The following is an 18,947-nucleotide window of genomic DNA, read 5'->3' as shown; positions in this document are numbered from 1 at the left end:
TTGAAATCACTTAAAAAAAAGAATTTTATATTGAACAAAATCAATAGAAAAAAAGGATAAAAAGTGTACTTAATTTTTTTATTTCTCACAATCTTTCTTTTTAGAAAGATAATTCGAGAAAGAATGACTAAATAAATCTAGGAGATAATAAAAAATAAAGTATTGTTATTCTTTTAAGGAATTTGAAAAATGAAAAATTAGAAAGTAAAGTTTATGAATGATTTAATGGATGTGAAAAAAAATGTTTTAATAAATTCAAATATAAAATTATAATTTTGTCTTTATTATTAAATAATATAAACAATGTATTTAGTTAATGATTATTTTTAAATTTTAGAAATGTAATTCTTATAATAAATTGTTAATAAAATTAATGTGACTTTTTGAAAATAATTTTAATTAAATATTATATTGTAATAAAATAAAATTATTATAAATCAATTATTATTGTGATTAATATTTTTATTATGGGTATTTATAAAATTTTGAACATCCTAAAAAATAAGTAAAATAAGTTATGAAAAAAAATATCTAAATCTTTGCATAGAAACAATAAAAATTAAATTAAATTATAGCAATGAAGAAAAAATAATTGCATATGTTAATAATTGACTTTCTATCCAAATTCTCCTTTTCTTCTCTTTCAAATTGTTGCAAGTCCCTAGAAGAAAAACAAAAGTATCAAATCATTTATCACATATAATAAATATCCTGAAAAAAAATATTAATTGAAACAACGTTATTTATGAAGATGAAGTGTAGAAAATGAATTTGAGTGAATTTTAAAAAAAATTAATTATAAAAATACAACATTAATCTATATAATCTCATTTTTATCTTTAATTTTTCTAAATCCACTCATTGTTATTCTTGAAATTGATCCTTTACATCCAAAGACAAGCCATTTTCAAAATAGAAAAGATAGACTAACAAGGTAGGCAATTTAATACTTATAATTCTGGGAAGAAAAAGAGCGTCTAGTTGTATATCCTACAATTCAACCCCTTTCCTCGATGTCATAAATCATAATAATTCCTTAACCGCGTCAAGTTCCTTATTATTTCTCTTTCCTTCACAATAGGACAAGACACGCCACATAAATTCTAATTGCACATACGTCATCCCTTCCTTGCACTTTCCTAATGAGAAACCTACCATTTCCTTTCTTCACACTCTAATTCTCTAACCTTCCCACCCCAACATACCCTAATTCCTTCACCTTCAATCACACCATTCAACCTTCATAAATCCTCTCATACCAATCTCATTCAATCATATCCAATCCAATCCAATTCCTCTCTTCCCTATCCTATGCAAAATCATATCCCAATAAAACCATTCTCCTTGTCAAAACCCCTTCTCCAACAACTCATTCAAAATTCCAAAATACCCAACAACTCCACCAATTTAGTGTCACAATAATCACTCTTTGTTGCTTAACCAATTCTCCTTACCAAAATCATATCTTCTCTAGAGCTTGTTCACTTGTAAAAACTCCTTTTTTTCATTTAAGTGAATTTGTTTTATCTTAAAATCATATTTTTATAATAGATTACAATAATATACTATTATACAATTAATCAATTATAAAAAACACCAAACTTTCAAACAAACGCTTACTTATATCAAATTTAAAAATTCAAGTTAAGCTTCCGAATATTGTCCTTATTATAATTTTGCAAGAAGGTTTCTAATAATTAGTTTTTCTTTAAAACTAAAATATTAACAAAATAATATTATATTGCAAGCATAGATTTAGTCAACAACCTAGAAATGTTGAAAAAACTTAGACGCAAGGTTAGCACAGCCTTCACAAGTGGCCCTAAGAAAGGGTCCAAACCCTATAAAAACCCACCACCACCATCACCTGCATCTCCATTACCTCTTCCATTACTGTCAACAAAAACAAAAACAATGTCTCATACTAGAAAACATTCTCCTTTTCTGTTTCCGCATGTTGATTCCTCTGTTGTTCCTGATCCCTCCAATTTGTTCTCCCCAAACCTTCTCTCAAATCCACTCCCCACCAACTCTTTCTTCCAAAACTTTACCCTGAAAAATGGTGATCAACCCGAGTATATTCACCCTTACCTCATCAAACCCTCAAACTTTTCTCTCTCGCTTTCATACCCATCTCGCTTCTTTAACCCCTCCTTCACATACCAGGTCTTCAACCCTGATCTCACCATTTCTTCCTCTCAAAAATCCCACCTTTCCCATTTCAACCACACCATCTCTTCCCACAATGATCTCAGTGTCACTTTGGACATCCCTTCTTCCAATTTGAGGTTTTTCCTTGTTAGGGGCAGCCCCTTTTTGACATTCTCTGTGACTCAACCGACCCCTCTTTCCATCACCACTATCCACGCCATTCTCTCCTTTTCCTCCAGTGATTCCCTAACCAAGCACACTTTTCACCTCAACAATGGCCAGACTTGGATTTTGTATGCTTCTTCGCCGATTAGGTTGAGTCATGGGCTTTCTGAGATCACTTCTGATGCGTTTTCTGGCATAATTAGGATTGCCCTGTTGCCTGATTCTGATTGCAAGCATGAGGCTGTGCTTGACAGGTTCAGTTCCTGTTACCCTGTTAGTGGTGAGGCTGTGTTTTCCAGGCCATTTTGTGTGGAGTATAAGTGGGAGAAGAAAGGGTGGGGTGATTTGTTGATGTTGGCTCACCCTCTCCATCTTCAGCTTTTGGCTGATGGTGGTTGTGAAGATGTTAATGTTTTGAGTGATTTTAAGTATGGGAGCATTGATGGGGACCTTGTTGGGATTGTTGGTGATTCATGGAGTTTGAAAACTGATCCTGTTTCTGTGACTTGGCACTCTATCAGGGGTGTGAGAGAAGAATCCCGGGATGAGATTGTTTCGGCGCTTGTAAATGATGTTGAGGGGCTGAATTCATCCGCAATAACAACGAATTCGTCGTATTTTTATGGGAAACTGATTGCAAGGGCTGCAAGGTTGGCTTTGATAGCTGAAGAGATGTGTTTTCTTGATGTGATTCCTAAGGTTAGGAAGTATTTGAAGGAAACCATTGAGCCGTGGCTGGAGGGGACTTTCAGTGGGAATGGATTCCTGTATGATAGGAAATGGGGTGGGATTGTTACCAAACAAGGGTCCACTGATGCTGGTGCTGATTTTGGGTTTGGAATTTACAATGATCACCATTATCATTTGGGATACTTTGTTTATGGAATTGCAGTGCTTGCAAAGATTGATCCAGTGTGGGGTAGAAAGTATAAGCCTCAAGCCTATTCTCTCATGGCAGATTTTATGACATTGAGCAGAAGATCAAACTCGAACTACACAAGACTAAGGTGTTTTGACCTTTATAAATTACACTCATGGGCTGGAGGGTTAACTGAGTTTGCAGATGGAAGGAATCAGGAGAGTACCAGTGAAGCTGTTAATGCATACTATTCTGCTGCATTGATGGGTCTGGCGTATGGTGACACACATCTTGTTGCAACTGGATCAACGCTCACAGCATTGGAGATTCATGCAGCTCAAATGTGGTGGCATGTGAGACAGGGAGATAATCTCTATGGTGAAGATTTTGAGAGGCAAAACAAGGTAGTTGGTGTTCTGTGGGCTAACAAGAGGGACAGTGGACTATGGTTTGCGCCTCCTGAGTGGAAAGAATGTCGGCTTGGGATTCAACTGTTGCCGTTACTGCCCATTTCTGAAGTGTTGTTTTCCAATGTTGATTTTGCGAAGGATCTTGTGGAGTGGACATTGCCAGCCTTGAACAGGGAAGGTGTTGGAGAAGGATGGAAGGGGTTTGTTTATGCACTGCAGGGAATTTATGACTATGAAGGTGCATTGCAGAGGATAAGAAGCTTAAATGGATTTGATGATGGAAACTCATTGACTAATCTCTTGTGGTGGATTCACAGCAGAAGTGATGAAGAGGAATATGGTCATGGAAAACACTGCTGGTTTGGTCATTACTGCCACTAGTATTGTTTATGATTTTCAGCTATTCAGAAAGAAATTATGATAGTTTCTTACATTGTACATGAATAAATTTCTGTGTATGGTTGATATTTGTTTGTTACAGTTTCTATTTGGTAAAATCTGTGTGTTGTGTGGACTTAGCAATCATTCTCTGCCATCCCTGTCATGAGGACATATGGTTTAAGCTCTTTAGTTTTAGCCTAGCATCTTGCCTTCACTTTTCTATTGTGATGTTTTTTGCATTTCAATTTTGAAAAGTTCAGGAAGCTGTTAGCCGATGAATGCATTCTATAGTCTAAACTCGAATGATGCACAGATACAATCCTACAAGTATCTGATACGTATATAAGATACAACTCAATATGCAATGCATATTGCAAAATATTTAACAAATTCTTAAAAACATTAATATTGTGTGAATATAAATTAAAATCAAATACATTCATTTTTATCAAGATAAAGTTATAAATTATTCTTAAAGTATTATTAGGTATATATTTAGTCGGACATGTGCACAAATTGAAATTCTGAAGGTTATCAGAAAAGACAATCTGTTTTTAACTGAAATGCATTTGGTTTGGTTTGCTATGAATTTGAGTGTGAATAGGCCTGATACAAGAAACATTACAGATTTAGGCTTAAGATTCATTGTCATGTATAAAATGCAGCTGATTCTATGATGTCTTTTTTCAACAAAGATAACTTAATTATATAACTTTTTGTAACAACAACTTGTCCTCAACATGTTGCTTTTATTCTTTTCATTATCTGTGTATGGAAATGCTGGATAATGTTCTTATCTTTCAAAGCAAAACTATTTGTTTGCACATAATTTTTCATTACATCATTCTGATCTCTTAAGTGTTGATATTACACCACAAAATATAAAATAACATTTAAAAATATATTAAGTGTTTTAATATAAATTGATTTAAATGAATTTTAAGTCTTTAATATATGATTCTTTTTTTTATTTTGAATGTATAATATTTTTTAAATTAGTTATCTAATACATTTCAGTTTCAATTTCTTTTATTACTTTTATCAATTCTTCCATTCAGATATTTTTAATAAAATTTTTATTAAGTTATTTTTGTTATATATATAAATAATAAATTTTATTATATGATGAAAAATATGTAGGTCATTATGATAATAAATAAATAATCAAAAGAGAAGTTTAAAAATATTTTAGAGGTTAATTAAAAGATATAACATAAGATTAAGAACAAATTATAAATGAATATTTTGTTTATAGATTCAAATTTTATAATTTATAAAGCACTTAATTTATAAAAATAATTTGTTGGATATTTTAATAAAAATATGTAATAATTAGAGACACCAAATTTATTTAAGTTATTTAAACTTTAAAAAAATATGTATTTTCCCCTTTTTCTACTGATATTTCGAGGGTTACTTCCTACATCACCCTACATTGCTATTTCTGTACCATCACATTTTTTTAAAATTTCAAAACTATCTTTAATATTTTAAAAAATCCTACACTCCGACTTCTTTTCTTTAACGGATGTCGACATCTATTGAAAAAAAAATTTTCAATCATATCCATTCAAGGTTTAAGTTCTTTTTTATATATTTTTTTTTAACTTTTAGTTTATTAATTTATTGTATTTTAAATTAATATATAAATATTATTTTCTTAAAAAAATTGTTATGTAATTATATATAAATTAATTTTATTTTATTTAGTGAAATAATTATTATTAATTTAATCAAATTTTATTATTTTTTAATTGATTATGTTACATCCGTTTAAAGTTTTTTTTTTTAGTTTTTATTTTATTAATTTATATTTTATTAATTTATTATATTTTAAATTAATTTATAGAGTATTTAAATTTTTTTGTTTTTTTATAATATATTATGTAACATCCCAAAAATTATAGTCAAACTATATGTCTAAGAATAATCACATCATAATATTGTAGAACAGTTTCTAGAAATAAAGTTAAATATATACAAAACTATATACATGATCGAACGGTCTATACATACTATATCTATATGACCGAACAGTCATAGACTACACCATTGGGTCCTCACCGTCCAGCGCTTCCTCCAATGAACGCTCGCCTCCCTCTGCTCACACCCACAAGGTGATCATTGCAAATAAAGAGTACCGATCAGACAAACATAACAAGACAGAAAAGAAGGGTAAGCTAGTGTAATTTAATTAATCATATTAATCCTACAAGTAAAACAATTACATAAGCATATAATAGCCAAACATTTAAATCATGCAATGACCGACTACTCAAACAAGCAAGAACCGAACACATTAATTCAGGCAAAGACCGACTACTTGACTTGACCATCCGGATTGTATGAATATGTAGCTTTGGTCGTTTGTGCACTCGCGGGTGTAGTAACTGGAAACCCATCAGCTGCCGCACGAGGTTAGCCCGTTATCCCTCACCTAAGGTGTCCCCCCTTAGACTAAGGCCTCCTACTATTCTCACGACATGACTTACCCATCTCTACTTGAGACTTGGTAATCATTAGAATGTCAGGATGAACGCCATGGATTTCACTGTCCATATTCATACTTTACCACCACCTTGATAACCAATAACTGAGACATTCCTCCTTGGAATTCTCTTTCATACCAGTTGGAACATTATACCATACTTTCAATTTGACACCATTATGATAATGCATACATCAGCCATCAAAGCAATTGGAACAATTAATTACAATAACACATTGGAATAAATATAAGCCAAACAGAAATAACCAAACACATATGAACAAGACCGAACACTCTGTGAATGTTGGAGACCGATAATTCTATCACTACCTAAAGAACAGGACCGAACGATCAATAATAGATACAGCTGAAGAGAAGGTCGAGCACTATTACTAACTGACAACTAGAGGATTCTGAGTACCACAACATGACCAAATACTACCACCATGCCAAGTACTAAGTTTAGACCAAATGCTTATAGCTTAGGCCGAACACCTATAGCTTAAGCCAAACACTTAGAGTTGATACCGAATACTAATATAAGACCGATTTCTAAAATATCACCGAATGGTCATTAACAGGTAAGGTCCATGAGAGGTCGAACGCATTTAAGATCGAATACAAGTACGAGATCGAGCACTTAGTACAAGACCAAGCGCTACTAATAGGCCACATACCCCTCCAAGACCGATCGCTACGAAGAGACCACATACCCCACTAGGACCGAACGCTAGATTCAATCAAATACTAATACAAGATCGATCGGTCATTAACTAAAGCCCCATGGAAAAAGAACTCAGTTAAGACAGAACACAATACAAAACTTAGCACTAATAAGAACGAACGCTAATACAAAACTGAGTACGGCTAGGAAACCGACCACCCACCTAATACTGAACACAAATTCCCTAAATTCACCATCATACTTCCTCACAATTCACTCGACCATTAAACCAAAATTCTGCAGAAACCCAAACCTCATAAACATAGCATATAACACTCCACACAAGGATTACCGAACATCAAATCATTCAATTTCACACACATGCAGAATCATCAACAACCTTTTCATACATCATCAACCAAGCAATTAAATTAACTAACTTCCCTTACCTCTTTGACCAAACCGAAAGCTCAACAACTGCAAAACTCGCTCACCACCAAAAATTCCTAAGAACCTAAAGTTCACCGATTGATAAGAATAGACCCACCAAAAGATCAGATATATGATCAGAAATGGGAAGAGGAGGTTGATGAACACATGCAACCAGAAACTTGACTTGCATGTGTCAAAAAGTTTTGGAATCTCACAAGAGTTCAAGAAATCGAAACTTACCAACTCTAAACAAGACTTTAATCGGTGGAAAAAAGATGTTTTTGACTTCAAGATTACCTAAGCTTGGTCTGATTAGAAAGTAGATGAAGTAAGATGAGAGCTTTTTAGAGAGAAGGAGGAGAAAAGAGAAGATCAAAATTTTGGAGAGAGAGGGTGCATACAGAGAATGGAACGAAATTTGAAATTTTCATTTATATACGAGCTCTGAAAACCGAACGGTACAATCCAGTAGATACACCTGTCTTTCTCCAATTTTCTTTATAAATTCTTGGTTCTTACATATTACGTAGCAAAATAATTTTATTTTATTTAATGAAATAATTATTATTAATTTAATTAAATTGATTTTTATTTTACTTTAATTACGTATTATTATTTAATTGATTATTTAAATATTTTTTATTTAATTAGTTAAATGAATATGTCATGTGGCCACATCCGTTGAATGTTTATTTTTTTTTATTTTTTTTGTTAGTTTTTAGTTTATTAATTTATTATATTTTAAATTGTTATAGAGTATTTTTTTTTTTGTTTTTTATAAATACAATTAAAAAACATTATTAAAATAAAATCTAAAATAAAAACAATAAATTAAAATAACAAAAGAAAATATTAAAAAATGTAACATTTTACGAATGTGAAAATTCGTTCACGGATAACATCCGTAGAAGGTGAAACGGATATTGACCTCCACAAAGGTACGGGGCATTTAGTGGTGAGGGAGCAACCCTATGATATCTTTGCGCATTCCTGACTTTATCACCCTGAATCAATTTGAATATGGGAATTTTTTTTTGCACCACCAATATTTTTCTTCTGCACTTTTATAAATACATTTTTTTTTACTTTATTCTTAAAAGTTAACTTTCAGATTTCGTAATCCATGAATTATTTTTCGGCATAAAAATATTTTTTTTATTGTGCAATTCATAATTCACTTTTAACATTTAGATTACACAATTGGTTTTTTTACTTCTAAATTATGTTTTTTCATGAAAGTAATTTCTCTTTACAAAAGATCCTTCCCAATTATACAGCCTCGGATACTAAGAGTAGCCACGACAACAAGGAGGTGAGAGAGTGACGATGACATAGGAATTTTGTTTTTTTTTTCTTTCATGGTTTTTCATGTATCTAACTTATTGAAATAATCTAAATTTTTTATGTTTTAAATTTTTAGATTGTGAAATTTGGAAACATACACTCTAAAATACATTTTTGAATCGAAATCCAGAAATGAATTATAGAATTTCAAATTAAGTAATTTGAAATATATTTTTACATCTAGAAATAAACTTTGGATTTTGTTGAGACAAATTAGAATGCATTTCCAGTAATTTGGGGATATATTCAAATTGTATAATTTAGAATACATTTTCAAATTACATAGTAAGTAATTATGTTTTGGATTATCAAATTAAAATATATTTTTAGATTATATAATTTTGTAATATATATTTAAAGAATTTATTTTTAAATTATATAATTTAAAATTATATTTAATCTGTACAATCTAAAATATATTTTTAGAGTAACTAATTTGAAATATATTTTTATATATAAAAATAAATTCTGGAAATACATATCCATATTCAGTAATTTGGGAATGTATTCAAATTATAATATAAGACTACATTTTCAAATTACATAATATATAGCTATATTATTGTAATGTATTTTTAGATTATGTAATTTAAAAATATATTTGGAGTGTACAATTTAAAATATAGTTTTAAAGTAAAAATATACTTTTAAACTATATAATTAATTTGAAAATATATATGGATTGGACAATCTAAAATATATTTTTGAAAATATATATCCAAAAACATATTTTAGATTATTGATGTATGAATTGTATAATTTATAATATATTTTCGAATTGCACAATTTAAAGTATATTTAAATTTTAAATTATATAATTCAAACTAAATTTTTAAATTATATAAAATGGAATATAGATTTCAACTTTTACAATCTGAAATGAATGTTAACCACAGACAATTAGAAACTATAAGTGAAAAAAATATGGTGTGAAGAAAGAAGTTGCCTTGCATGTATCTAAGACTTGCTGGGTGCTTAGTTTTTCTATTTTTATTAGACGATGTGATTTAATTGTATAAAGCAAAGCATAAACTTTATCAATTATAGTATAATTGTTTTGATAGTAGAAAGTCTTTGAACTTCCCTAACCACATCTGTTTCTACCATCTTGAGAAACAATTATAGAGGTGGGATGAGTTGATATTAGAAAAATCAAAATAATTACCTTTCAAACAATATCAGCACTAATTTAATAAAATAAATTACATCATATTACTTTTAATAAAATAAAAATTAAAAACATAAAAATATTTACATTAAATAAACTCTTAAATATTAAAAAAAAAATACTAACTAGAATTTTTTTTTTAATGTAGCTTATCAAATGCCAAAACAACCTCATTATGCCATCTCTTCCTTGCACATTAAATCACCAGAAACCTTAAACTATCTTTCAATGATCCCTACCCCATTTTCTGCACTCAAGCAAAATAATGGAATCATTTCTTCCTTTTTGACACTTTCTGTTTCTATGCACACTCATAAGAACATTCTTATATTCTCTTTAAACAATCCCTTTCTTCATAAATTTTCAAATTCCTTGCTTTTCCTTTCAGCTTCATTTTTCTCTTGTATATAAATCACAGTAACCAACCCTTTCCATTTCTATTTCCAACTAACTTAACCTCCACTACATCCACTTCCAAAAATCTAACTCCAAACTCACCATGTTTAAGAAACTTGGAAGAAAAATCGAAAGAGAAATTACAAAACCCTTCAAAAATAAACCCCGACCAAGACCGCCATCATCTCAACCTCCTCCACTTCCTTCATCTACACCTCCACCGCCCCCTCCACCGCCACCTCCGTCGCCTCCTCCGCCGCCATCTCCGCCGCCACCTCCTAAGCAACCAAATGCTCCATTTCTCTTCCCTCAAGCTCTCTCCACAATTCTCCCTGACCCTGCAACTTTCTTTGCTCCAAACCTTCTTTCTTCTCCACTCCCTACAAACTCTTTCTTCCAAAACTATGTTCTTCAAAACGGAGACACACCTGAATACATTCATCCTTACCTCATCAAATCCTCAAACTCCTCCCTCTCTCTCTCCTACCCTTCTCTCAGCTTCAACCCTTCTTTCATAGCACAGGTTTTCAACCCTGACATCACCATCTCTTCCACTGAAAGCAAAACCACTCCAGGCTCGCACTCAAGGCATGTGATCTCTTCCTTCAGTGATATGAGTGTCACTTTGGACATTCCCTCTTCAAACCTCAGGTTCTTTCTTGTCAGGGGAAGCCCTTTTGTGACAGCATCAGTGACATGTCCCACACCGCTTTCCATCACCACCATGCATGCCATTCTTTCCCTCTCATCCAATAACTCCCTCACCAAACACACCTTGCAGCTCAACAATGGCCAAACATGGCTCATTCACACTTCCTCGCCGATCAGTTTAAACCATACCCTTTCTCAGATTACTTCCGGCGAGTTTTCTGGAATAATTAGGATAGTAGTCTTGCCTGATTCTGACCCTAAGTACGAGGTAATCCTTAATAGGTTCAGCTCTTGTTATCCTGTCTCTGGGGATGCAGCATTCACAAATCCGTTCTGTGTAAAGTATACATGGGAAAAGAAAGGGTGGGGGGAGTTGTTAATGCTAGCTCACCCTCTTCATCTTCAGCTTTTGAATGATGGTGAATGTGGTGTTACAGTTCTGCATGATTTGAAATTTAGAAGTATTGATGGAGAGCTTGTTGGTGTTGTTGGAGACTCCTGGTTGTTGAAAACCGATCCGGTTTCAGTTACTTGGCATTCCACTAGAGGTATAAAAGAGGAATTCCATGAAGAGATTTTTTCAGTGCTTTCTGAAGAAGTGGAAGCTTTGAATCCCTTGGGAATAACAACAACATCATGCTACTTTTATGGGAAGATTATAGCAAGGGCAGCAAGGTTGGCATTGATAGCTGAAGAAGTGGCCTTTTTCGATGCGATACCTACGATTGGGAATTTCTTGAAGGAGATCATTGAGCCATGGTTAGATGGAACTTTCAGCGGAAACGGTTTTATCTATGATGGGAAATGGGGAGGGATTGTTACTAAACAAGGGTCTAAAGATTCAGGAGCAGATTTCGGGTTTGGTGTTTATAATGATCATCATTACAATTTGGGGTACTTTCTTTATGGAATTGCGGTGCTTGCAAAGGTTGATCCAGCTTGGGGAAGGAAGTACAAGCCTCAAGCCTATTCACTTGTGGCAGATTTCATGAACTTGGGAAGAAGACCAGACTCTAATTACACGCGTTTGAGGTGCTTTGATCTGTATAAACTGCACTCTTGGGCAGGAGGGTTAACTGAATTTGCAGATGGAAGAAATCAGGAGAGTACTAGTGAAGCTGTGAATGCATATTATTCTGCAGCACTGATGGGTCTAGCATATGGTGACACTGAACTTATAGCCACCGGATCAACACTTGCAGCATTGGAAATTCATGCAGCTCAAATGTGGTGGCATTTGGGAGAGGGACATAAACTGTATGAGGAAGATTTTACCAAAGAAAACAAGGTGGTAAGTGTTGTGTGGGCTAACAAGAGAGATAGTGGACTATGGTTTGCTCCTGCTCAATGGAGAGAGTGCAGGCTTGGTATTCATGTTTTACCACTCTCTCCTATTACCGAGGCCTTGTTCTCAGATGTTGGTTATGTGAAGGAACTTGTGGAGTGGACAGTGCCCAATTTGAACAGAAAATGTGTTGGAGAAGGGTGGAAGGGGTTTATCTATGCCTTGGAAGGAACTTATGATAAAGAAAGTGCACTACAGAAAGTAAGAGGCTTGAAAGTGTTTGATGATGGAAACTGTTGGAATAAAACAAAAATGGGACCCTCCACTTTCTCACTACCACTCCACCGAAAGTTGAAGCCAAAATGAAGTTGTCTCCACTTTGCTTTTCCGTAAAATGCTCCAAGCCACCAATCTTCAATTTGGACTCTTGCACCTTCTTTGCTTCTTAAATGGAGAAGCTAAGGCAGCAAGATGGACAGACCAACAAAGAAGAAAAATACCACCGTGAAGAAAAGAGAGCCACGGTGAAGGAGAGAAACAGAGTTTTTTGTGTGTGAGAGAAATACCGAGAGGTGTAGACACAGTACAATAGAAGATACTGTGAGTGTGAAAGTGAGAGTTTTGTATACCATCCGAGAGGGTGAGATTTATTGAGAGATCCTCAGAGAGTGAGAGAAACACTGTAATCCTACTTTTATAGTGGAGATATTTTTCTGGACTAGGTCCCGTGGTTTTTTCCGAGAGGATTTTCCACGTTAAAATTTCCAGTGTTAATTTTCTCTTTTCTTACGCTTTCATTTTACGCTTCCGCATAGTGCCCATTTTGGGGTTCACAGAGGAGGGAACAAGTACCGCTGTTTCCCAACAGTGGTATCAGAGCTACCGGTTCGAAAAAGTCACGGTCCTGTGAAACTCAAGATGGAAGGAGACATGTTCAAGCTAACTGCGGATAATTATTCCTACTGGAAGCCGATGATGGAAGATCATCTATACTGCAAGGATTTGTATGAGCCGATCACAAATTCGGAAATTCCGGAAGGGAAGGCCGAAAAAGACTGGGAGATTCTGAATCGTAAAACAGTGGCTATGATTCGGAAATACATTGACAGAAGTCTCTTTGAGCATGTATCGACTTATACCAATGCGTATGAGTTATGGACAAAGCTTGAATCAATGATTCAAAAGAAGACTCCCAGGAACAAAGCTCACCTAGTCAGACGACTCGTAAAGTTGGAGTACACTGACGACCAGAATATGATCGAGCATCTCAACACCTTCAAAGGTATTGTGAATCAATTAATGAAGGCGGATATGAAGATTGATGACGAGTTACAAGCTCTTTTACTCCTTAGTTCTCTACCGGAGAGTTGGGACACGTTGGTGGTCACTCTCAGTAACTCAGCACCAGATGGAAAGCTCAGTCTGGATAACATCACAGACAGTTTACTGAATGAAGAATCCAGAAGGAAAGAAAGGGGATCGAGTAGTCACTCAGAAGCCAATGTTGTTGAGAATAGAGGAAGGAGTGAAAACAGAAGCAAAGGAAAACGTGAAAAGTCACGAGGAAGATTCAAGTCTCGTTCCAAAGGTCTGACATGCTTTTATTGTGGAAAAGATGGTCACAAGAAGCCAGAATGTAGATTCCTGAAGAGAGATCAGAAGAATGGAACTGTACACCCTGATGTGGTAGATCCCAAAAAGAAGTTGGAGGAAAAGACTACAACAGCGGTGGTATCAAATGATGAGAATGTGTTCCTTATCACTGAGGTAAACTATCTAAATATTGCTTTTGATGATTGCACTTGGATAGTAGATACCGGAGCATCTTTCCATGTTACTCCTCATGAGGGATTCTTCTCATCCTATCAAAAAGGAGACTTTGGAACAGTGAAGATGGGTAATCATGTCACAAGCAAAATTGTGGGCATAGGAGAAGTGACTTTGACGACAGAAAATGGAAACAAACTTGTGCTGAAGGAGGTAAGACATGTACCAGAGATACGTCTAAACCTTATCTCAGTTGGCAAATTAGATGATGCTGGAATGAACAACCAATTCAGCGATGGAAGATGGAAACTTAGCCGAGGAAGCATGATTGTTGCTCGAGGCAAGAAGGAAGGTTCCTTGTACTGTATGCAAGGAAAAATATACAAAGGAGAGACAAATGTCGCTCAAGAAGAAAGTAAGGAGTTGTGGCACAAAAGACTGGGCCACATGAGCGAGAAAGGATTAGAGATCCTTGCGAAAGATCATCTCCAAAGTATAAAAGGACAACCACTTGAATTATGTGAAGACTGTCTAGCAGGTAAGCAGCATAGAGTGTCCTTCCGTAGATCTGAGAATGGAAGAAGAAAAGAGCATATTTTGGATCTTGTACACTCAGATGTTTGTTCAACATCTGAAAAGTCCCTTGGTGGTGCTCAATATTTTGTTACCTTCATTGATGACCACTCCAGAAAATTGTGGGTCTATCCATTGAAGAGAAAAGATGAAGTTCTACGAATCTTCAAGGAGTTTCACGCCTCAGTTGAACGTGAAACTGGTAGAAAGTTGAAATGTTTGAGAAGTGATAATGGTGGAGAGTACAGAGGTCCGTTCGAGTACTATTGCAAGACTCATGGGATCAAACATGAGAAAGTACCTCCCAAGACACCTCAGATGAATGGAGTAGCTGAAAGATTCAACAGAACGATTGCCGAGAAGGTCAGGAGCATGTTGTCTCACGCAAAACTTCCCAAGACATTCTGGGGGGAGGCAGTGGTGACAGCAACTGATTTGATCAACTTATCACCGTCAAGACCATTAAACGGTAAGATACCAGAAGAAGTATGGTCCGGTAAAAAGGCCTCATATCGCAACTTGAGAGTCTTCGGATGTAAAGCATCAGTTCACATTCCGAAAGATGAAAGAGCAAAGCTTGATGCTAAGGCGAAAGAGTGCATATACCTTGGTTCTCCAAGAGATGAATTTGGTTTCAGATTATGGGATCCTGCAAACAGAAAGATTGTTCGAAGCAGAGATGTGGTGTTCTTTGAAGATCAGACAATCCAAGACATCAAGAAAGTGGAGAAACCAACACTTAAGCTAATAAGTGATCAAAGCCCTATTGTGATGAACAACTTAGGAGGAGAGACTCATCAAGCCGAACCAGAGTTACAACTTGATGAAATGGCTGAAGAAGCAGATCAACCTAATCTGACGGAAGAAGATCAACCAATTGAGGATGCTCCACAAGAACCCCAATTGAGACGATCAACAAGGCAGAAGCAACCGTCAAGAAGGTATTTTTCAGATGAATATGTTAATTTTACTAATGAAGGTGAACCTCAAAGCTTTGTAGAAGCAATGGAGTCGGAAGACAAAGGCAAATGGTTGCAAGCCATGGAAGAAGAGATGCAATCCTTAAAGGAAAATCAGACTTATGATTTGGTAGAATTACCAAAAGAAAGAAGAGCATTGCAGAACAAATGGGTGTTCAAGCTCAAGAATGAAGAGAACAACCCAAGCCCAAGGTACAAAGCACGAATTGTCGTGAAGGGGTGCAACCAGAAGAAAGGAATAGACTTCGACGAAATATTTTCACCAGTGGTGAAGATGACATCCATTAGAGCAATTCTCGGTCTTGCAGCAACACTAGACTTGGAGATTGAACAACTGGACGTCAAAACAGCATTCTTACATGGAGATCTAGAGGAAGAAATTTACATGAAGCAACCAGAGGGTTTTGAAGAACCTGGCAAAGAACACTTGGTGTGTCGTCTGAAGAAAAGCCTCTATGGTCTGAAGCAAGCTCCAAGACAATGGTACAAGAAATTTGATTCCTTCATGATCCAACATAATTTCAAGAAGACCTCCGCAGACCATTGCGTGTTTGTGAAGCATTATGAAAATGGTGAGTCCATCATACTTCTCTTGTATGTTGATGATATGTTGATTGTAGGGAAGGACAAAATTAAAATAGCTGCTCTCAAGAAGGCACTGAGCAAGTCTTTTGCCATGAAAGACCTGGGTGCAGTAAAGAAGATACTTGGAATGAAAATATTCAGAGATCGTTCTAAAAGAATGTTGTGGGTATCTCAAGAAGATTACATTGAGAAGATTCTCAAAAGATTCAACATGCACAATGCCAAATCTGCTCGTGTTCCAATTGCTGGACATTTCAAACTTAGCAAGTCGCAATGTCCAAAGAATGAAGAAGAAAAAGAAGAAATGAACAAGGTACCCTACTCTTCTGTCGTGGGTAGCCTTATGTATGCAATGGTTTGTACAAGGCCAGATATTGGCTATGCTGTAGGAGTTGTGAGCAGATTCCTATCAAATCCAGGAAAGGAGCATTGGGAAGCTGTTAAGTGGATATTGAGGTATCTAAGAGGATCTGCCAAAAGAAGTTTGTGTTTTGGCAATGGAGATCTAAAGCTAATCGGATATTCAGACTCAGACATGGCTGGAGATGTCGATTCAAGGAAGTCAACATCAGGTTATCTGATTACTTTTGCAGGGGGAGCTGTTTCTTGGCAGTCAAAACTACAAAAATGTGTGACATTGTCTACTGCTGAAGCAGAGTATGTAGCGGTGACTGAAGCCTCTAAAGAGATGCTATGGATGAAGAATTTCCTAAGTGAATTAGGACATGATCAAGATGATTATGTGGTGAATTGTGATAATCAAAGCACCATTCATCTAACCAAGAACCCCATGTTCCATTCACGCTCGAAGCATATCGACGTGCGGTATCACTGGATACGAGAAGCGCTGGATGAGAAGAAATTGAAGATAGAGAAAATCCATACAGACTTGAATTGGTCTGACATGATGACCAAGTCAATACCAACCAAGAAGGTTGAAGACTGTTGCCAAGGTACTGGTATCTTGGTACCTTTAAATTAAGTCAAGAAGGGATGGAAGACCCATTTTTTGTTTTATGGGGGAGTTTTGTTGGAATAAAACAAAAATGGGACCCTCCACTTTCTCACTACCACTCCACCGAAAGTTGAAGCCAAAATGAAGTTGTCTCCACTTTGCTTTTCCGTAAAATGCTCCAAGCCACCAATCTTCAATTTGGACTCTTGCACCTTCTTTGCTTCTTAAATGGAGAAGCTAAGGCAGCAAGATGGACAGACCAACAAAGAAGAAAAATACCACCGTGAAGAAAAGAGAGCCACGGTGAAGGAGAGAAACAGAGTTTTTTGTGTGTGAGAGAAATACCGAGAGGTGTAGACACAGTACAATAGAAGATACTGTGAGTGTGAAAGTGAGAGTTTTGTATACCATCCGAGAGGGTGAGATTTATTGAGAGATCCTCAGAGAGTGAGAGAAACACTGTAATCCTACTTTTATAGTGGAGATATTTTTCTGGACTAGGTCCCGTGGTTTTTTCCGAGAGGATTTTCCACGTTAAAATTTCCAGTGTTAATTTTCTCTTTTCTTACGCTTTCATTTTACGCTTCCGCATAGTGCCCATTTTGGGGTTCACAGAGGAGGGAACAAGTACCGCTGTTTCCCAACAGAAACTCAATGTCTAATCTGTTGTGGTGGATTCAAAGCAGGGGTGAGGTGGAGGAGGAATTTGGTCAAGGAAAACAATGCTGGTTTGGCCATTACTGCCACTGAACATTCTCAACTGTAATCCATCACCAAGTGTTAAGAAGGTCAAAATTTTACTGGCTAATTCTAAAATCTTTCAGAGGCATCAATATTTTAGTGTGCAACAATGTAGCATATATGTTGGTACCAGCGACTCGCGTAGGGGAGTATAAAATGCGATCAAAGAGCGTTAAGCCAAAATAGTTCGTTTAAAAAAAATCTTAGATTTTCTTACTTCCTCATTGGTAACATATTAAAGAGTGTGAAAGTTCATAATTAGTATGATTGTAAAGATAGAGTTAAATGAGATATTTTGTGTGTTAAGTATGCAACACATTAAACAATGTTGGTAAATTTTGTGGGGTAGTTATCATCTGAAAATATTTGACATTATACTTTTAGGAATCGACTTTAGTTGTATTTGTATATATAAATTTCTTTTGATGTTACACTCCTCTGTTCAGATTCAACTGATATAATTTTTGGTCGGTCTGGGGTTGGTGCTCTATTACACCTGATACAGAATAAAAAGCTTTCTACGTATGCATATACCTTGTATGAATAACTATATAATATATATTTTTAATATATATATATATATATATATATATATATATATATATAATATTGTTACATAATTATCATAGAAGATGAGGTTGATAAATATATAATTATATCGAGAATTCTTCAAACCACATATGTCATATCTGGGTTTGAGTTCTATACCTCATGTATGATTATACCTACTTTAAATATTTCCTTATAATTATATAGGAAATTGTGGTTCAAACTTTTAATATAATGCTAGATAAACATGTTATAAATAAATATAACAAGTGATATATTGATTTAAAAATTGTCATTTATGGACTTAAATGGATCAATTATTAAAATAGAAGGTGGAGTTTAAAAGAGGAGTGAATTGAAGTATCCTAGTTTTTATTTTTTATTTTTTAATTTAGAATCTTGA

At 34.8% G+C, this 18,947-nt stretch overlaps 2 protein-coding genes across 2 annotated transcripts; both read left to right on the top strand.

Annotated features, from left to right (window-relative positions):
• The first annotated feature begins 1,758 nt into the window (after positions 1 to 1,758).
• On the top strand, positions 1,759 to 4,099 carry LOC124847934 (glucan endo-1,3-beta-D-glucosidase-like). The gene has a single exon (XM_047325528.2). The coding sequence runs from the start codon at positions 1,774 to 1,776 to the stop codon at positions 3,964 to 3,966; it is 2,193 nt and encodes a 730-aa protein (XP_047181484.2). The 5' UTR covers positions 1,759 to 1,773; the 3' UTR covers positions 3,967 to 4,099.
• A 5,978-nt stretch (positions 4,100 to 10,077) lies between these two features.
• Positions 10,078 to 18,336, top strand: LOC124832949 (glucan endo-1,3-beta-D-glucosidase-like). Its single transcript, XM_088114187.1, has 2 exons — positions 10,078 to 12,689; positions 17,883 to 18,336. Exons 1-2 carry the CDS (start codon positions 10,562 to 10,564, stop codon positions 18,002 to 18,004), a joined length of 2,250 nt encoding a protein of 749 aa, XP_087970313.1. The 5' UTR covers positions 10,078 to 10,561; the 3' UTR covers positions 18,005 to 18,336.
• Positions 18,337 to 18,947: the final 611 nt, after the last annotated feature.

This window comes from Vigna umbellata, chromosome 4 (genome assembly GCF_029865625.1).
Source record: "Vigna umbellata cultivar VRB3 chromosome 4, Vumbellata_1.0, whole genome shotgun sequence".
Lineage (NCBI taxonomy): Eukaryota > Viridiplantae > Streptophyta > Magnoliopsida > Fabales > Fabaceae > Vigna > Vigna umbellata.
The sequence above is the reverse complement of the archived record's forward strand: the minus strand, read 5'-3'. Positions and strand labels throughout refer to the sequence as shown.

Coding starts and splice junctions, on each gene's coding strand:
- LOC124832949 (XM_088114187.1), top strand. CDS start 10,562: ATGTTTAAGAAACTTGGAAGAAAAATCGAAAGAGAAATTACAAAACCC. Junction 12,690..17,882: donor AGTGTTTGATGATGGAAACT/GTTGGAATAAAA, acceptor GGAGGGAACAAG/TACCGCTGTTTCCCAACAGA.
- LOC124847934 (XM_047325528.2), top strand. CDS start 1,774: ATGTTGAAAAAACTTAGACGCAAGGTTAGCACAGCCTTCACAAGTGGC.